The 18,168-nt window shown below is 39.3% G+C and overlaps 1 protein-coding gene across 2 annotated transcripts in view; it reads right to left on the reverse strand.

Moving 5' to 3' along the window:
• Nucleotides 1-541: 541 nt before the first annotated feature.
• The window catches only part of SPECC1L (sperm antigen with calponin homology and coiled-coil domains 1 like), a gene marked incomplete at both ends in the record, with an annotated part of 51,492 nt that continues 33,865 nt past the window's right edge, over nucleotides 542-18,168 (reverse strand). The window contains 5 exons of one of the 2 annotated variants that reach the window (XM_079543720.1): nucleotides 542-631; nucleotides 3,605-3,664; nucleotides 4,061-4,177; nucleotides 14,624-14,726; nucleotides 17,632-17,788. In XM_079543720.1, coding sequence (XP_079399846.1) covers nucleotides 542-631; nucleotides 3,605-3,664; nucleotides 4,061-4,177; nucleotides 14,624-14,726; nucleotides 17,632-17,788 — 527 coding nt within the window. The remainder of the gene's footprint in view (nucleotides 632-3,604; nucleotides 3,665-4,060; nucleotides 4,178-14,623; nucleotides 14,727-17,631; nucleotides 17,789-18,168) is intronic. The other variant, XM_079543719.1, reaches the window with a different exon arrangement.

Consider the following 18,168-nt stretch of genomic DNA (forward strand, 5'->3'; position numbering starts at 1 on the left):
CACATTTTAAAGGAGTGAAAATAGCTATAAAGGCAGTAACTAAATTACCATCAGGAACTCTACTGTATTGGGGTGCCATACGCTGTAGGTGGAATATTTAGACTGTGGTATCAGGACACTACAGAAAGTTCAGTAATATGATGCCATGTTATCCTTTCCTTCTCAAAGCATTAGCTGTACACTCAGTCTCCCATATGCTAGAGGATCCATTCATCTCACTCTCTTAGGTAAGAAAGCTTCAGGAAGTCTGGCTGGCAAGGCGGTAGATAAGCAGTCCAGGCTCTTTAGGCTACATAATTAATCTGAATAGCTTAATTACTTGGGTTATTCCAAGCAGCGGCAACAAGTTCTTGCTTTTTAACAGTTGTTTCCAGGCTTAGTAGCTGAAGCAGTCTGAAGCAATCCAGGATAGCGTCACCGAAGTTTGAAGGGACTCAACTGATGCCAGTTTTTAGTGAAATGGGGATTAGCATTTCAGCAAGATTTCCATCTGGTAGCTAATGTCGGTTCTACTTCATGAATCTGTTGAATTATTAGGGTTTCAGGTTTCAAAGTATTTGTAAATTGCTGTAACATACAGCATGACATTCTGCCAGTCCGGACGTTCAGTTCGCACCATTTCATTGATGTCCTGTCACAGAAAACAGATTGGTCAAAAAGAAGAACCATAACCCTGTGAGGAACGTGGCAGTATTTTTATCAAGTCATGGTGATGGTAAGCCTGTAAAGTTTCCATAATTTAAAGCATTGATGAAGAAAGCTTTGTTCTCCTCCATGCAACTCGATATTACTTGGAAATAAACAGCTGTAAACAGCTATAAATAGTAAATGTAAACAGCTATAAATAGGATATATGCAGAATGCTATTTTGCTGATTTAAGATTGAAATAGTGCATACCTAAGTTGTCCCCCTTTTAGAACAATTAGTACTGAAGATGTTACTGTTCCCCAGCCCCTTACACCAGTCTCACAAGTCAATGCAATCTGCCCAGGAGCTAAGACAAAGAGTCAGAATCAAGACCAAGACACTGACTGAACCTCAAGTTCAAAATTCTCATCACGATAGGAGTCAATAAATGACAATCCCATTTCACAGTAGAGTAGTGAACTTGGGATTACTTCAATATGTGTTTTTGAGCGAAGAGGCAAGAAAGAGGGAAGTTTGCTTTGCCATCAGCTTGGCTACATGCAGGAGACAAAGCATCAGTGTGTGCCTAACTGGTAGGTCAGTTCACTCATTTCTTAACGAGTGTGCCAGATTGTCTATGGATAAGCTGAGCAAACACAGCCTGATCTGCCCTTTTCAGCATATGTACACAAGAACACAGTGAGACAGTTCCTAGATATTTCTGCCTAGTATATGGATCTGTTTTATAATCTTTGATTACTAGGATCTCCAAACTCAAAAAGAGGAAGTTGTTTCTGTTTTGTTGTTGCTTTATTTACTTTGGTTGGTTGGTTTTGATTCTCCGTATGAAAGCAGCTGAACACTTTCTTCTTCTGGGAACAAAGAAGTCACCCTTATAAACCTCTTCTTACATCACCACTGCTATTTAGTTACAGTGGTTTTCACATCCTTGCTCATTCTTCACCCATGGAAGAGGAAAAAAAAAAAGAAACACTACACACTGTGTACTGTTGGTATGTAAAAAGATACTAAACCCTTAAGATGGATACAATTTGCACACTGAATATTTAATTCCTTTCAATTTGTCTTTTCAGGAAGTCTGTAATTAAGTACATGGCAAAAATCAAAGGACAAACAGCAATCACTGAGACTACAGCTAAAGCAGGACAGAATTCCTGCAGCTATTTTCCCACACTGTAGTTCTTATATCAGCACTTGGGAAGAAACTTCCAGGTTTCAAATCCCTGACAAAGCTTAAGTACTTATGTCCAGGAGTTGCACTGCCATTGTGAGCAAACACAATGCTGGTGTAAAGGCTCTGATAGGGATCAAGGAAAGTGTTATTTTTAAAACACCTGACTTCGCTGTGTTATTAGTTGCTAACTATGGCAGCTTTGTTAGAATTTAGATTACTCAAGCATCACTTGAATATCATTTCTGATACTGGCAACTTTAGTTGAATTTCTGCAATTAATCACAAAGGCCTGGGACACTCTCAATTCCCTACCTTCAGGAGTCTTACTTTCACTGTAAATCCTATCATGTTGAAAGTTAATTCCTTTAAGCCAAAATTTTTATAAGACACACAATAACCAGTAATTGGGAACAAAAAAAAGCCCACCTTCAATCATTTACAATGCTGACAAATTAAATCTAAACATAAAAGTCTTAACTTTTACATTTCAGTGAGCAAAAGAACAATTTACATAACTTGATGTGTATTCCTGAAATTCCAACAAAACCAAATAATTAGAAAGTAGAACAGAGACAGAAGAGAGTTAATGGATCCTTGAAGATAGTATCACAACTATCTCTCGAATTATTCTCAAAAAAAAAAAAACCCAAAACATTGACTTTATTATTTCTTAAAATACTGAAAAATGAGTTTTGGTGAATCTTCCTTTTAGGAGTTTATCTCATAAAACCATTGAGTATCCCGAGATGGAAGGGACCCACAAAGATTACTGGCTCTGCACAGGAGTGCCTATAAATTAAAGCCTAAATGTCTAAGAACATTACCCAAATGAACCCTTCTTGAACTCTGTCATCAGGCTTGGAACCCCTGCACTTGGCACCTCAAGCACTGTGCTCAGTTTTGGGCTCCTCACTACAGGAAAGACACTGAGGTGATAGAGCATGTCCAGACAAGGGCAACAAAGCTGTAAAGGTTCTGCAGAACAAGTCTTATGGCGAGGAGCTGAGGGAACTTGGATGGTTCCATCTGGAGAAGAGGAGGCTTAGGGAAGACCTTATTGCTCTTAACTATCTGAAAGGAGGTTGTAGCAAGGAAAGGGTCGGTCTGTTCTCCCATGTAACAGTGATATGACCAGAGGTAACGACCTAAAGTTGCACAAGTGGAGGTTCGGGTTGGATATCAGGAAGAATTTATTCCCTGAAAGAGTGGTAAAGTATTGGAACAGGCTGCCCAGGGAAGTGCTGAAGTCACCATCCATGAAAGTGCTCAAGAAACACACAGATGTGGCACTTATGGATATGGTTTAGTGGGAATAGCAGTGATAGGCTGACAGTTGGACTAGACGATATTAATCTTTTCCAACCTTAATAATTCTATGATCATTCTTTGGAGAAGAATCTTTTCCTATTATCTAACCTGATCTTCCCCCAGTGCAGCTTCAGGCCATTCCCAACCTGCCATAGGCTGTTCTGCTGTTGCCTTTGGTGCAGCAGCTTGAGTACAGGTCTTTATCCCACTCATTATTTTACTGCAAAAAAGTATTAGCTTAAGTGGCTGACAATATTGGATTTATGCTAGACTGACAGAGATTAAACAAAACCACTGATGTATGTGCTTACCATTTATGTGTTTTTTTTCAGTCAAGTGCGATACTGAGACTATAGGCTCTAGCTGAGCTCATCTGCTGTTATTTTTGCTTCAAAATCTTTCAAAAGCACAAAGTGGAATAATTTATTTTTTAAAATGAGATGTAATTTGTTCAGTATGTGTTTAAAACTCACCAGAGTGGATTTGATGCCAACACTTTCAGCTGCCTGAAAAGCCAAAGTGAAGTTTCTCCTCTGCATGAGATATGAAAACGTATCAGAATCCAAGTAAATACTACTTCATAATAAGATGGCATTAAAAAAGTCTACAGTAAAACTGCTAATTTTGCCTCAAAGTGAGTCTATAATTGGACCATATTAATTTTAAAAGGGCAACAGGAATGAACATGTCCTAATATCACCCAAAAGATTAAAAGATATTAAGATAATAAGATAAGATATTAAGATATTAAGATATAAGATAAGAATATTAAGGTTTTAAAAAGAATAGCAATAATGTAGTCTGAAATGCTTCAATTATGATTTCTAGTAAATCATTTTTCTAGTACTTAAATTAGTTCATTCTTCTTTTTTAGCTCATATTAGCTATATAGACTCTTGGACACAGTAATGGAAATTCTAATGTCATACCTTGTCCTGGCTGTTTAGCTCTTGATAAGGAATATGGGCTGGGAGGTAAGTATGGAGGACTGCACAGAAAGCTAAGCCATCATTCCAGCTGCTGCTGAAGTTTGTTATGTCAATATTCTGAAAAGAAAAAAAAAATACAAACAATATTAAAATCATATTCTAATAAGTATTAGTTCAACAAACACCTTAAAAAAAAACACACACAAAAAAACAGCTTTGAACAGCCTGACAATGGAGTTCTGTGGTAAGGAACCAAAACACCTTCTATGGTAAATTAAAAAAGAAAAAACAAAAAACAAGCCATGATAAGAATGTCAGGTAACCTTACACAGGTTAAAGAGAAAGTAGCTAATACTTAATTTCCTATAGTGCAAATACAGTTAAAAAGCACAAAACGATAGGCTAGAAAGGGTATTAAGAGTATAAATGTCTTACAACTGTACAGAGCAAAATATAAAAGCAAACAAGTTATGGACATACGTCAGGGCTCTTTCTAAAATCCCTGAAGTAGACCACGTGGTTTTACCTCTGTTAATACAAGACTTTACTTCTATGCTTCAGCACTGAAGCAAAATTTCTAGTTAATATTGATAAGGAACAAAATTTTATCTGCTAAATAAAACATTTCTACGTGAAAACCTACATGAACAACAACACAAAGAGAAATTGAATTGTCACTGTAAATAAAGATGCTCCAACAGATTTAACAGGAACCATGGCAAGGAATCAAATATTTGTGACTGAAACTGAAATTGAAAAATGCAGCCTTGCACTCCTGATTCTTTGGTGACACTCAGTGACACTGCTAAATGCCACTTCTAAGAACACATGCAAGGTTACAGCAAAAAAATTCAGCCCTGTCTGTACAAATCAGGAGCAAGATGCCTTGCTGGCCCTTCAGGTCACTGCTTACTTGACTGTTGGCAGCCCAGCAGTGGCAGAGCAGCTCAGTGGGCAGCAGTCAGTTTAAACTTTAAACACCAAGCCACTCGTTGACCTGACAAGAAGTTACAGACATCACTTATCTCTGACAAGCACTGAAACTTTTCATTCATCTAGTAGAAAAATGAATGTGGAACCAATGTTAAGCTGCAGAACACTCACAACTAAGGCAGCTGAATTTCTTGTCAAAATGATGATTTGGATACAAATGGAAGACGACCGCAATCCCCTCTCCAACAGAGGGAAAATAACCTCAACAAAACTAAAAGCAATTTCTAGAAGAACGTGAGGGAAATCATTTCCCGCTCAACTTTCACTCTTCTTACACAAAGTCTGCACGATGCAGGTTGGGGCTGCAGTGATGTAAGAGTACGTGCTGGGACTCACAATGCCAGGGCAGCGGTCTGAGCCCGGCCGGCTGCCTGCCCACAGAGGAAATGTCATTGTTGGAGACCCCCACGCTGTGGGAACGTGGTCCTCACTGCTTCCTCGAGCCGCAAGGGTGGGAAAAAATAAAAAAGAAAAAGAAAAAAAGAAAATAGCTCTCCCTCCTTTCTCCTTGAGGGACAGGAAATTGGATTTAAATTAATGTGTGTTTAAAACTTTTTTCGATGTTACTTGAATTAGGCAAATAAATGCAAGATGCAGTAGGAGACTAAGGGAAAATATCAGCAAGGAGGGATGCTGAAACACTGCTGAGTCTGATTAACAGCCTCCAACACATCAGTTGGCTTAATGGTGGACATCCTTTCAACAATACCTGCTAATAATGACAGAACACACACTATAAACCACAGCCTGCGAAACCTTGCTTACAATTTGTGCTTTTTTGTTGTTGTTGTTTTGCTGTTGTCGTGACTTTTGTGCTTTTGTTTTAATTACTTTTGGTGGGTTTTTAAGACTGATGGGCTGAACAACTGATAAATACTAGCCATAGCCCGTCAACTGACGCTGTACTTTATGCAGTACAGAAAGGAGAACTGCAATGAAGATTCTGTAGGAAACTGAAGCATTGTGCCTGGCTACAGGGAGAAATGCTTGCAGGCTGCTCCACTCATTTCAGAGCAGGCACAGCAGTGTTTAAATGAAAATGTTAGAGCTGGAACACCAGCATCACTCAAGATGCATGTCACTGAAGACCCACAGAACTGGGCTGAAGACAGAACACATGATTTAAAAAAATTCTAAAAACAACAAGGAGGCAAGGAGGTGTGCTCAGCTCCAACCAGAACACATCTATAAAAAGAAAAGAAAAAAAAATTAAGTTTACTCCCTCACCCATAAAGGGCAGCAAGGAAAACAGGACCAAGTTGTACTGAAAATGGTAAAAGAAACTAAAAGAGGAGAAATTTCCTCAGAGATGATAGCTGTGTAAAATTGAAATATCACTTCAAATATTAATAACATCTATGGAACGTTATATTTGGAATATAAACATTGGAAAAATGAGGCCATTAAAAAAGTTCACCAACACGTTTGGATGGTATTCAAGAACTTGGAATCCCCTGGTTTCCTACATCATCCTGTAGGGTCCAGCAATTATTATTAAGATAACAAGCAGAAAACAAATCCATCATCCAAGAATCTTAATGAATCCAGAGGAGCTGCATTAAATACAACGGAAGGAAACAATTAAAAGGGACTGGTCTCTGTTTCCAATTCCTCCAAGCATTATGAATGGTTATTAACTCTCAGATTGAAGAACTGTAATATTGGTCAGGCACCAATCTAAAAACTGGACAGACTTATTTAAACTGGAAAATTCAATCTTTTACACGGGGCTTTGAGAACATAACTGGCACTTTTAAATACGGTATGATTTTATTTTCCAAATGCTTTTAACTACTTGTGCTTTTCCAAAAAGCTCGGTGGGCATAATGAAATCAATCTTGCATTAAGCTCTTATTTCTCAAAGAACTGACAGTAAACAGAACATCGACCTAACATCTCTGACATAATTTCTCCTTTGTTACTGCTTTTATTCAGTAATTGGCTCTATTAAGATAATTCTACTGGAATCTAGTCCGGAATTTTTCTCAAGCCATTTCAGACCACAAAGTATTAAAGCAATTGGAGGGCATGCTTTCAGATAAATGAGGAATGAGCCTTTCTAAAGAGAGGTGAAGTAGGAGGAGTTTCATCAGTCTTTGTCCAACAACATTTAATATTCAGCACAGGAGTGAAATCACTTCCAGTATTACAGATTTTTGGCAAAAAGCATTTCTAACACTTATGATAAGCCTGAGTCATAAGGTTATGGAAAGCACTTGCCAATCAGGAATGAAAATCAGAGTTACAAATTTTTAGAGACAAAGTATGAGCAAGAATATAACATTTCAAATAATCAAAGAGACCAAGTTCTATAGCCTGCCCTACAGCCGAGGCAAACAGGGGAACAAACAACGGTAAAGGAACACCCACAGCAAAACACATTTCAAGCATGACTCAAGCTCCTGTCAGAATGCAAAGAGTAGCAGCAGTCACCTCAAAATGAGTATCTTCTTGTGTGCACATAAGAAAAATGACTAAGAAAAGTCTTCCTGAAACTCTGATTCTACTTGTCTCCCCTTCACATCGCATTCTGCAGCTAAGAAAGCTAGGGAAATCATGGTTCCTAACTTACAGTTACAAACTAATGGCAAAGTTTCCCTAATTCTCTCTTCAGCGGATATATCCACATCTGTCTTCCATCTCCTCAAACTCTGAATACTCCAATCTGAGCAGAAGAGCATCCTGCACAGCAGCTCCAGCCCTGCCCTGCACAGGGAAGCGAGGTTCCCACATCTTCACTCAGCGCGGCTCACAAATGAGCTAGGACACAGGCAAAACAAAAACATGTGTCTGTGCCTCTGTTATATTAGTTAATGAAATAAGTGGCCTGAGAAAGCATAACATGATTCTGTAGAATAATGTATGAAATCATTAAAAGGAGATTTGAGGTTTAACTTCACAGACCTTGGCAGGCTTTTTGCCATGGCATAGAATTACTACTAAAAAGCTTTTAAAAGCTTTTAAAGATGCACAGAAGAGAGCATCCATTAAAAAATTAGAAAGGTAAACTGCTAAATAAGTGTTCCTGTTATGCTTTCGGAAAGTTTTCTAGAGTCTTCCCTAGTCTTTTTGTGGTATTAATCAGCAGCAGCATTCCTTCAGTAGGAACAGTGCCTGGTAATGCCTCCTGTGTACAAAGCTGTGACAGTAGCACCTGAGCTGCGTTCTCTCCTCGACTTTTGTCCATGTCTCTTGGATAGGTTTGGCTCTCCCAGTGAGGACAGCAGTGTCTGTTTCCAGCCACATCATACCAAAGCTCTCCTTGGAAAGAAGTCTTTTTGACTGCACATGTCAACGGGAAGCAACGACTCCCCAGAGACAAGGAGACCCGCTTCTTCCTACAGAAGGCTCACCCACATTTAGAACTGGGGTTAGGTAGGAGAGGCTCTCATACTAGGACCAGCTGGATCCATACCCACCAGACAGCTTCTTTTCGAGCAGGCAGGTCAGCTCATGTTGGTGGAAAGGGAACTGCTGTAGCTCAGCCTCACCAACAACACAGTCCTTTCTGTTTTCCAGCTGTACCTTTTGCAGGTAGTAAAGCAAAGCACATCACCTCCTATCTGGAGCCACGTATTTAAAGACTTTCCCCCTTCCCTTCTTATTTAGCGTTACTAAGCCAGCAACTGTTTCTAATACCAGACTCAGCTTGCCACTGGGCTCGAGGTTCCAGACAGCACAAGCCAAAGTGCAAATCCTGAGGAAAAGGCTGCGATGTCCGAGCTGGTGGTAATTCCAAATTCCTGCTGAACCCAGTACCATGTCAGACAAGTGTTACTTTCTTGCCATCAACAAAAACTGCCATCTGCTCCCCACTGAATCAGTCTGCACTGATTCCCAAATCGTGCATTAAAGCTGAGGCTGGGAGGATTTCAGGCAGTAGGTGACAATGTCCAAGTACTTCTGGAACAGTCCCAACCATGGCCTCCTCATTCCCAGCTCTTGGAAGGCAGTAAATAGGAAACATAAACCCTCAAGTGCCTGAAATATCAGCCATAAAAGTTTCTTTTTAGACCAAAGATATGTTATTTTACAATTTTGGCAGAAAGAAAGACCATAAAAGGAGCAATCATCCACAAAAAAACTGTAATAGCTTCAGATTTTAACATATGAAGCATTTACAGAGATAAAGACAGCTCCATAATTTGCTCTAAATTTTGTCATAATTAAGTCTAACAAGTTGACATTTCTCTTGTATCAGAATCCAAATCAAACAGAAAAAGGAAGCATATCCTTCCTCACTAATTTTTGGCAAAAGCATCACTGCTTAAACCAGGGAGAGAATTGTTCTGGCAGTCAGAGTCACTTCAATGAATCAACCAGACAGTGCCAGAGAAAGCCTGTGTATGCTGCAACCATTACCTCAGCACTAACAAAAGTGCTCTAAATTCAGCCTATGATAATCCATTTTTGGTTTATTGTAGCCACACAGGGACATCAGTAAAAAAAAAAAAGGTACCATAACTGAACAACACACCTCTACACGTCTGTCCTGAGCAGCCCCTCCGTAACCTATCCTCAATAGAAGCACAACCACTTACACCAAGAATAACCTGCCAAATCTCTTGGCCTTGGGTAGAACCCTGAGCCTTTGCTTTTGTACATGAAATTGAAGTGAAGAAAATGTGACGCATGTGCACGAGAAAAGATTAAAATAACTGTCATTTGACTGATGTGCACAGAATAGATGATCTTTTGATACACTGCTCATTTGTTCCTCCTCTTCTTTCCCCTCTACAGGACAGAACAAAGGAACATATTTTAACTAGGTATCATTCAGTTGTCAAGAAATCCTCCCCCTCCACCCTGCCATGTCAGATACTTCTCCAGGTTCACAGACAATGCTCTTTACAAAGCAAATGTTGGACTTAAGTTAAAAATGAAGTTTCCATTTCAAATACAAGATGTATTTACAACTACAGATATACCTCAACAATTTCATATTACATAGTCCACTAAGAGCAATAAAACCCTAAGAACACTGAGCTAAAGCCCTATTTCTTATATAACTTGTCCCAAATATCTTTATTTGATCTCCCAGCAATTCTCACTGGAAAGCTAAACTCACACTCACTCATGCAGCCAGTTTCAATGTGCAAGTTACCAAGAAACCAAGACTGAACCCTAACACGTTCATTAAATATAATGCACAGACTCTTCAATAGTGTTAGCCTATAAATAATTTTATACCTTCCTGATCAAACAACACATTTTCAATAAGGGCTCTAATCAGGTGTGCCCACATTGCAATCATTTCGGATGGTAATTATCCCATTGTGAGCAAGTGCAGTAGCATCCCCAAATGTTGAACATCACTGGGGTATTAAAATACAAAAATTCAAGTTCAGTAGAACTCTATCATTTATTGCTGCCATGAAGATAAGTTTTTTTTATTTTTATTAGATTATAACTATTACATTTTTAAGATTTTTTTTTTTAGGAGACAACAGTTAGGCAGCATTGAAATAATTAGAGGACAGGTGCTTTAGGGCTACATTACAGGTGTCTTTCAGTGCACCTGTAATTAGAAAGCATGGAAAGCTTCAAGAAAACTAAAAAAACAGCTATATATGTTGGTCTATTCTTGCAGCTAACTTGTGGCAACTGCTTTTTGGTACCAGACCTCTGAAGTTAATACTTTCTCAGAATGCTGACAAAAATGGAAAATATATTGAAATATTGCTGTAGATAAAAATGGGCACAGGATGTGTGTGTCCTGTTTATTGGTCCCCTGCTTAACATGGAACATGCATGCTCACATCCTTTTTTGCACTTTTATTAGTTATGTACTTAAAATGAAAGTAGCAGTACTTCAGCTAGGCTAAATGCTCTGTAACAGCTGGACAGGATTGCGTTATGCTTTGAAGATATCTGGAATTTATGACAGTTTTATGACACTGCACATATTTTAGAGAAGCCAGGAAAATGCAGTACTTGGCACAGAACTCTGAATCAGTGTGTCAGCCCCTGAACCAAGCTGACACATGGTCAGATGTGACATACGGTTTGTTGTTAGTTTTCAGCACAAAACATCGTGCTGAAAACTGATGGAGACTCATTCAGCCTTTATCCAAATCCTCCAAAAAAAAAAAAAAAAGAAAAAAAAAGAAAAAAAAAAAGTCCACAACTCATCTTAAGAGACCAGTTCTCCTCTTTCATGGCTTAAGGATCTGTTGAGTCCTGAAATCAACTCACACTAACTGAAGTGAATGCAATGCTGCCTGGACTGAACAGCCTCTAGATGAAAGTTAATAAAGAACCTGCCTGCTGCTAGCTCTGCAGTGACCTTCTGCAGATTGCCATTCCCAAAGCAAAGCTTCAAGGAGAAGTTCTGCCTGCAAATAGCATTCAGACAGTATGTCTGTTACAAGGAACAATATAAGAGAAAATGCCATACAGTTTCTTGTTTCAATAACAATTTCTTTATTTTCATTGGCTGTTTTGGCCTTTGTTTTTTATTCAGGTACTCCTGAAAAGAATGCCAGGTTTGGTGATACAGTTAAGCATTGTTTCGTGACGAAAATATTTCTATTCATTGCTTTCCTTCCAAATTTGCTTAAATAAAACAAGAAAATTGCACAATGAAGTAATTTATTAACCATTTTAGAGTAGTTATTATTTTTTTGTAATGCATTCATAGAAGAGAGAGATGTAAGATGGCTTTAAAAAATGTACCGCATGGTATTCCATGTTTGTCAGAAGGGAAAAGAACAGTTTGACAAATTCCTGTGAATGTGTATGAAGAGCTCTAAATAAAATCCTCCCATCATAATGGGCTGAAATTAGAGCTTCACAATGCCATAGTCTTGGAGTTGTGTAGCATTCACAACATTTCAAGCTTCTAAAAGAGACAGATAAGACTCTTAATCAAAAGCTTGAAAGTAATTTCCTGGGGGGATAGGAGAGCAGAAGTAATTCTTCTTCCACTTTATTTCAGCAGACAAAAAAAAAAAAACACCAGTTGCTGCAAGCAATTAAACAGTACTATATTCTCCACGGGCATCTTACGGATACAGGAAACCTTCTGTCTGTGAAGCAGTACAGACCTTGTGTTTTTTTTCCCCCATTTAGTATTTTTAAATGGAATAAAAATGGAATAAAGTGCAGCTCAAGTACTACAGCTGGCCTTCACAGAGAATCATGTTGAATCATATGCTGCTGCTCATCAATAACAATAAACCAACCACATGGTTGTTTTTAACATTTTAAGCAACTGGCAGCTCATCCATAACTCTGTACATTAAAAACTTTTTTACTCATATCTGGTTATCTGTTCGATTTCTATTCATTGTTTCTTCAACTGTTTTCCCAGTCTGCAATGCATAACAATGCCTGGAATGAGAGCTAAAACACCACCAGGAGCAAGCATAGCACTACATCAGAAACGAGGCTTAAACTCATGTGCATGATTCCACCTCCATTGGTGAAATATGAACAGTTGGAATAATTCCTCAAATTATTTAAATACACGTTTGTACAGAAAGCTACATCTGTGAGAGTCTCCAGATGAGGTGAAGAAAAGAAAACCAAAGTGTCTGTATTTCGCAACTAATGATGATGTGAACACAGCTTTCCCTGTGGCAAAGACATACTTAATAAATATTGGCTTTCAGAGCAGAGTTTACTTGCACATCAGTAATTTTACGAGATCGGCATTAGAAGTAAATTGCTATGATATTAGGAGGACAAGATGCACGTATGGACAGGGATATTCAGTCGCCTGTGCTCTGCTCGGCTAACATGGCAGCTCAGACAGAAGCTGGCTGGCAGTCAGCTTGCAGGTAGCTCTAAAAGCACGGGCTGGCTCCCGCCCAGGTGGCGAGCCGAACAAAAGCAAGCAGTGGTACAGGAGAAAGGTAGAATTTACACAGATGGGAAATGCTGAGGATAGAAGGGATTGTCACAGAGTAAAGGACACTAGGAGGAGCTGGAGGTGTGAAAAGGTACCCTGGCAATATCTGGGGGGAGAGGGAAGCAGGAGAGCTAGAGTGCCCGAAAGAGAATTGAATGAGGAAGGGAGATGTTCCTTGTTCTGATGCTTGTTTACTGCATGTTACTTTTGAAACCACATAGTTTTAACACAAAAATAAAAACCACTGAAGGCTCTTCTTTCTAGACCAAGGTCCTTATTCTGGTACTGATAATGGTTTTGAGACATCAAAAACTAGATAAGCACTATTCACTACGAATGCAATGTTATCCACGTTCTTATCATTACACCACGTACACTGCATACAACCAAAACTGAAATTCGGGAGATGCTGAAAATAACTGAATTCTATACAACAGAGATGTGGATAAAAATGAGTGTGCTTAAAGCAGAAGACATTCTTGTCCAAAAAAGTAACTCCTTATAGCCTCATGATTTTATTCTACTACTCCAAGAGAAGGCATCCATCGCTTATGCAGATGCTATATGCCACAGTTTCCAGCAGTAACATAATCAGAGAACCTTACTATAATTGCTGAAGTATAGTAAGCGTCAGAAGTTATTCTTCTACTATTGTCTATAAAACTCAAGAAGAGTAATTCGAAGCAGCAATCTATTTAAGCAGAAGAAAGCTGCTTTACATTCTGCTTGTATGTGCACACAACTGTAGAGTGAAAAAATTGGCAGGCTTTCTATTACTTTTCCTAACCAGGTGTTAAATTTATGTATACCTCACTTCAAGGCACTATGAGAAAATACTTCTGTATTTTGTTTTACAGGATTTGTAAAGAAATATAACATCCTGCCTTTTTTAAAATGTAGGGAAGGAGAAAGGCTCTGTCCACAAAGCAGCTTATCCTCAGAAATAGCACAGTTTAGCACTAGACGTGCCACAGGAAGGGGGGGAGGGGGATTATAGCACAAGCCTCTCCATTGTACTGAAAGAAGACTTTTCCTATGGATGGGCCATCATCCTGTTATGTGGCTCTGAACTTCCTCCTGCATTGTGAGCCTCAAGTCATGGAAACAGTAAAGTTCTTAAACTGAGGATTGTGTTGGGAATTCCAAAAACTTTCAATACAAGTTAACCAAACAAATACATCACGGTCAGATTGTTAACATCCTGGTTTAGTTTGCTGAAGCCACCATTCTTTTGAAAAAATAATGTAATCAGGAGAACTCTGGATAGATATCTTGCTACTTCTTCCAGGTTCTGATATCATTCAGACTAACTTCAAAAACCACACTGGAAAGCTGAATACAAAATGCAAGACAACACATCTGTCTAAAATCCAAGGCATCTTACTATATCTGCATTTAGGAAACATTAGCTTAAAAATTAAAACGCTGAAGTTTCAGTTTCAAAAGTGCAATCTGTAAAAGGCTGCTGTAAAGCACCTCAATAGGAGGTCACCTGCCCCCTTAAGAAAAAAACACATTAACAACATGGAGCAAAGTGACTAAGGAGCTATTAATGTTAGGTTAGAACTTGTAGCATGTGTTCCAAGAAGAGAGTACAGTACATACCAGTGCCATTGCAATCTATGCAGTCAACTGTGGAGCAGCCTGGCTTATGCCACTGGCAGAGTCTAATTTGTTGCAGCTACAAGTATGCTATGTTAAAACAGCTCTACAATTACCTGATATCCTTCTGTTTTTTTCTGGCACCATTTCAGCAAGGCATTTCTCTTCGATCCTCCATATTCTCTTGCAAGGGCAGACAAAGGATCTTTCCTTTCTTCCCTAGAAATGAGGGAGAAGTGCAACTTATAGCTAATTATTTTTCGTTCACAACAGATACACATATTACAAATGCTAAAAAAAAAAAAAAGCTATCATGAATTATTGTGACTGAAAGTAGTAAGGTGCAGCATTAGTAAGAAAAAGAGTACAGAGAGATACCTGCCAGACTTAAGAGTCACTTCGGTGAAATACTTTCATTAGGAAGCCACGTGTGTTTTTCCCCCTTAAACTAAACTTCTTCTAGGTATTTCAATCTCAATGATATTATTTCCTAATAGTTTGGAAAGTAAACTCACAATATTGTAAGTTCCAGCTTGAACCATTAAGCTAACTCAAGTGACTTTATTTTGTATTTAGAAAGAGAATAAACTGATGTTATCTCTTCTGCAGCTCATGGCTGATTACAAGTGTCACCTTGAAGCAACAAGTTTGCATATTAGCCACATGTCATTACTAACAGAATATTTGCCTGGGATCTGGAGTTCTCAAAAAGGACGGGGGAGATCTACTTTGTTGATCTGCTACCTGATATACTGGAACAAAAACGATTCACCCTTTTTAAAACATCAAAGTTCAATTCCCAATAAACGCCCTCTGTAGTGAAGATATTGATGAAAAGACTGCTGTTATGCAACTTAGTTGCTGGATGCAAAGTGTGCGAGCAGTCGCTCTTGTTTTTACACAATCACAGAATGTGTGAGGTTTGAAGGGACCTCTGGGTCCACATGGCACGACCTGTGCTGAGGCAGGACCTTCCACAGCAAGGTGCCCAGGCTTATGTCCAGGTGGCTTCTGAAGATTTCCAAGGAGGAAACTCCACAGCCACTCTGGGCAGCCTGGGCCTTTGCTATGTTACCTGCACAGCACGAAGTGCTTCCTGACGGCCAGACAGAACCTCCCTGGCAGACAGCTCCCCCTGAACCTCCTCTTTCCAGTCTGAACAGTTTTTACTATCTTGGCACTGGCAGTTTTGTGCCATCTTCAAACTTACTGAAGGGTGCACTCTGCTCCATCACCCAAATGGTTAATGAACACAGCTAACAGAACCAGTACAGAACCCTGAGGTAGACTGCGAGCAAATGGCTTCCAGCCAGACTTCACCACTGAACTTCTCACCAAGCCCATACAGAACAGCCTGATTATGAGAATCCTATGGGAAAAGCATCAATGGCCTCAAGTCCACCTCAGAGGAGACCAAAGAAGGTCACCAAAACAAGTAACAATGGGGCTGCATATTCCACCTACAATCAAGATCATGCAACTGCAGAGAGAGAGCGTCAGCACAGAGGTTTGGGAGTTTGGGACGTTCTATTAGAACTCAAATTTAAAGTTCCCTCTCTTTACATTAAACCATACTGCTTAGCTGTGAGTGAGCTGTACAACCTGTCTTCAGATTCCAGTAAATGCACATGGTTTATATTGAGTCCTCCCAGTTAAGAAAACATTGCTGAAGGAAATAAAGTAGTGTAAGTTGTATGGAGACAACGAGAAATATTATGACAGGTAAATCCTGTAAGTTAGTATATCAGGTCAACTGAACTCCTACCCAAAATAAGCCAGTGAAGTTACAGCTAGAACAGAGAAAAGTAAGCTGCAAATGTTTGTTTTAGTGCTTATTTTACCACAGCGTTCAGAAAGACGTAGGGGAGAAAAACCTCCATTCCAAAACCACACAAGTCCAGCAGCAGTGTCATGAGGAGTGTTCCCAGAAATCCATTTCTCACTGCACACACACTGCTGCAGACTGCAGTGTTGCTCCTGTTGGAGAGCTGGGCCTTTCAGTCAGTGCTCAGGCAGCACAGTATCACAGCTGTACAATCACACCATGAAATGACACATCATCTGCCACGGTCTGCAGGCTATCATCAGTGCAAGTTTATGTTATCAGTTCACACTTCGTACACAAGTCTTTGAATCTTTTTTATTGCAGGGCTTACCTGGTCTAAATTCTGGTACTAACACACACATTATTCACTGCTGCTGGTAAAGTAACCACAGATCCAAACTCAACTTACTTTCTGAAAGGAGAGCAGCAGCGAGGCATGTTTCAACTGATTTCAGGGAAACATTTTTATTATCCCCCACAGCTGTAAATAGCTTCACAATTTCATATTGTAATTATTACAGACTGCAGTGTCTCTGAAGGCTAAGGATATAATATTACTGCTGTACAAAAACTGTCAGTTCTGTATTAAACAGACCTGAGAAAATAACTGAGTCTCTGTCTGCCAGTTTCCCAGTGTAAGAGGCAGGGATAAGAACATACTTTACTTGCGTAACATGAGGCTTAAATACTTTGAACTCCTTTAACTGATAACATTGATAAATTTACACATTTTCCTATCTGTCAAGACTTTTCTTTTTAATATGTAACAAAGAAGGGGTGCCTGGCCAGTGTTACCTAGGCTTGCATTATGATTTCATGTGTGGTACAAACAACCCAGGCCCATTGACTCCTGCCTACTCAGAAGGCTTAGCACTGTCTGAAATTAAGACCTAGTTGTGCTGCTTTTCTTCAGCTGTGATTACTAAAGCAGAAGTTTATCATGTGTTCTCTCCTGGACCAAATCACTCTGAAAGGTTTGTTCAGCGTGCTGGAGCTCACTTCTTGGACTCAGCTTTACAGTATTTTGAGCAGACGTGATGTTATTATTTAGTGGCATTATTTAGTTTGGTTTTGTAGTGTAGCATATCGTTCTGTCATTGAGCCTATAAGCTCTAAAAACTATACTGAGCTGCAGTGAAGTTCTCTGCAGCTTTCTGAAGTTCTCAAAGGTTACTGAAGATTGTTTTCAAGGAGAGGCAGTAAAATCTGCAGTCTTCCTGCCAGCATTATATTCTAGATACTTGCAGACAGATAGCTGCGAAATTAAAATCTTACTTTATCACATAAAAGGGCTTTTACCTTATTCGACTTCTGGTTGTAGGGGTGACTGATGCTGTAGGGGAGGATGAGAGGGACAGCTGTGGTGAGGTGGTACCCATTGCCATGAGAGATGCTGGAGACCCTCCATCGGGTGCACTGATATCCCGTTTGATTTCTTCACTGCTTCTTCGAGACACTGTGTGGTAAGAAATGTCCACGTATTTAACATTTCCAACATTAAATCCACTGCTTCAGAAACCACCAGTGGAAATCCATACATGACACTAGGTTTTAACATTTACTTCACATTTCCTATCTAAGAAGTACCAAGGATTTAGAGATCAACAGTACTGATAAAATTTGTATCCGAAAGCAAACAAAATTTGATGACTGCATCTAACAGCGTATCATTACTTGCACTGGGAGAAGGACAACGTGTTTCCCTGCCTCCTTATCTCTGTTTAAAGAAAAAAAACCTACGTTTAAGCAGTAAAGGGTAACAGCCAGCTACAGTTTCTTGGAACATATTCTTCCAAGCCAAAATTACTTCTAATGCAAGGAAAGGATGACATAGAA

Source organism: Tetrao urogallus (assembly GCF_951394365.1).
Source record: "Tetrao urogallus genome assembly, chromosome: 17".
NCBI lineage: Eukaryota > Metazoa > Chordata > Aves > Galliformes > Phasianidae > Tetrao > Tetrao urogallus.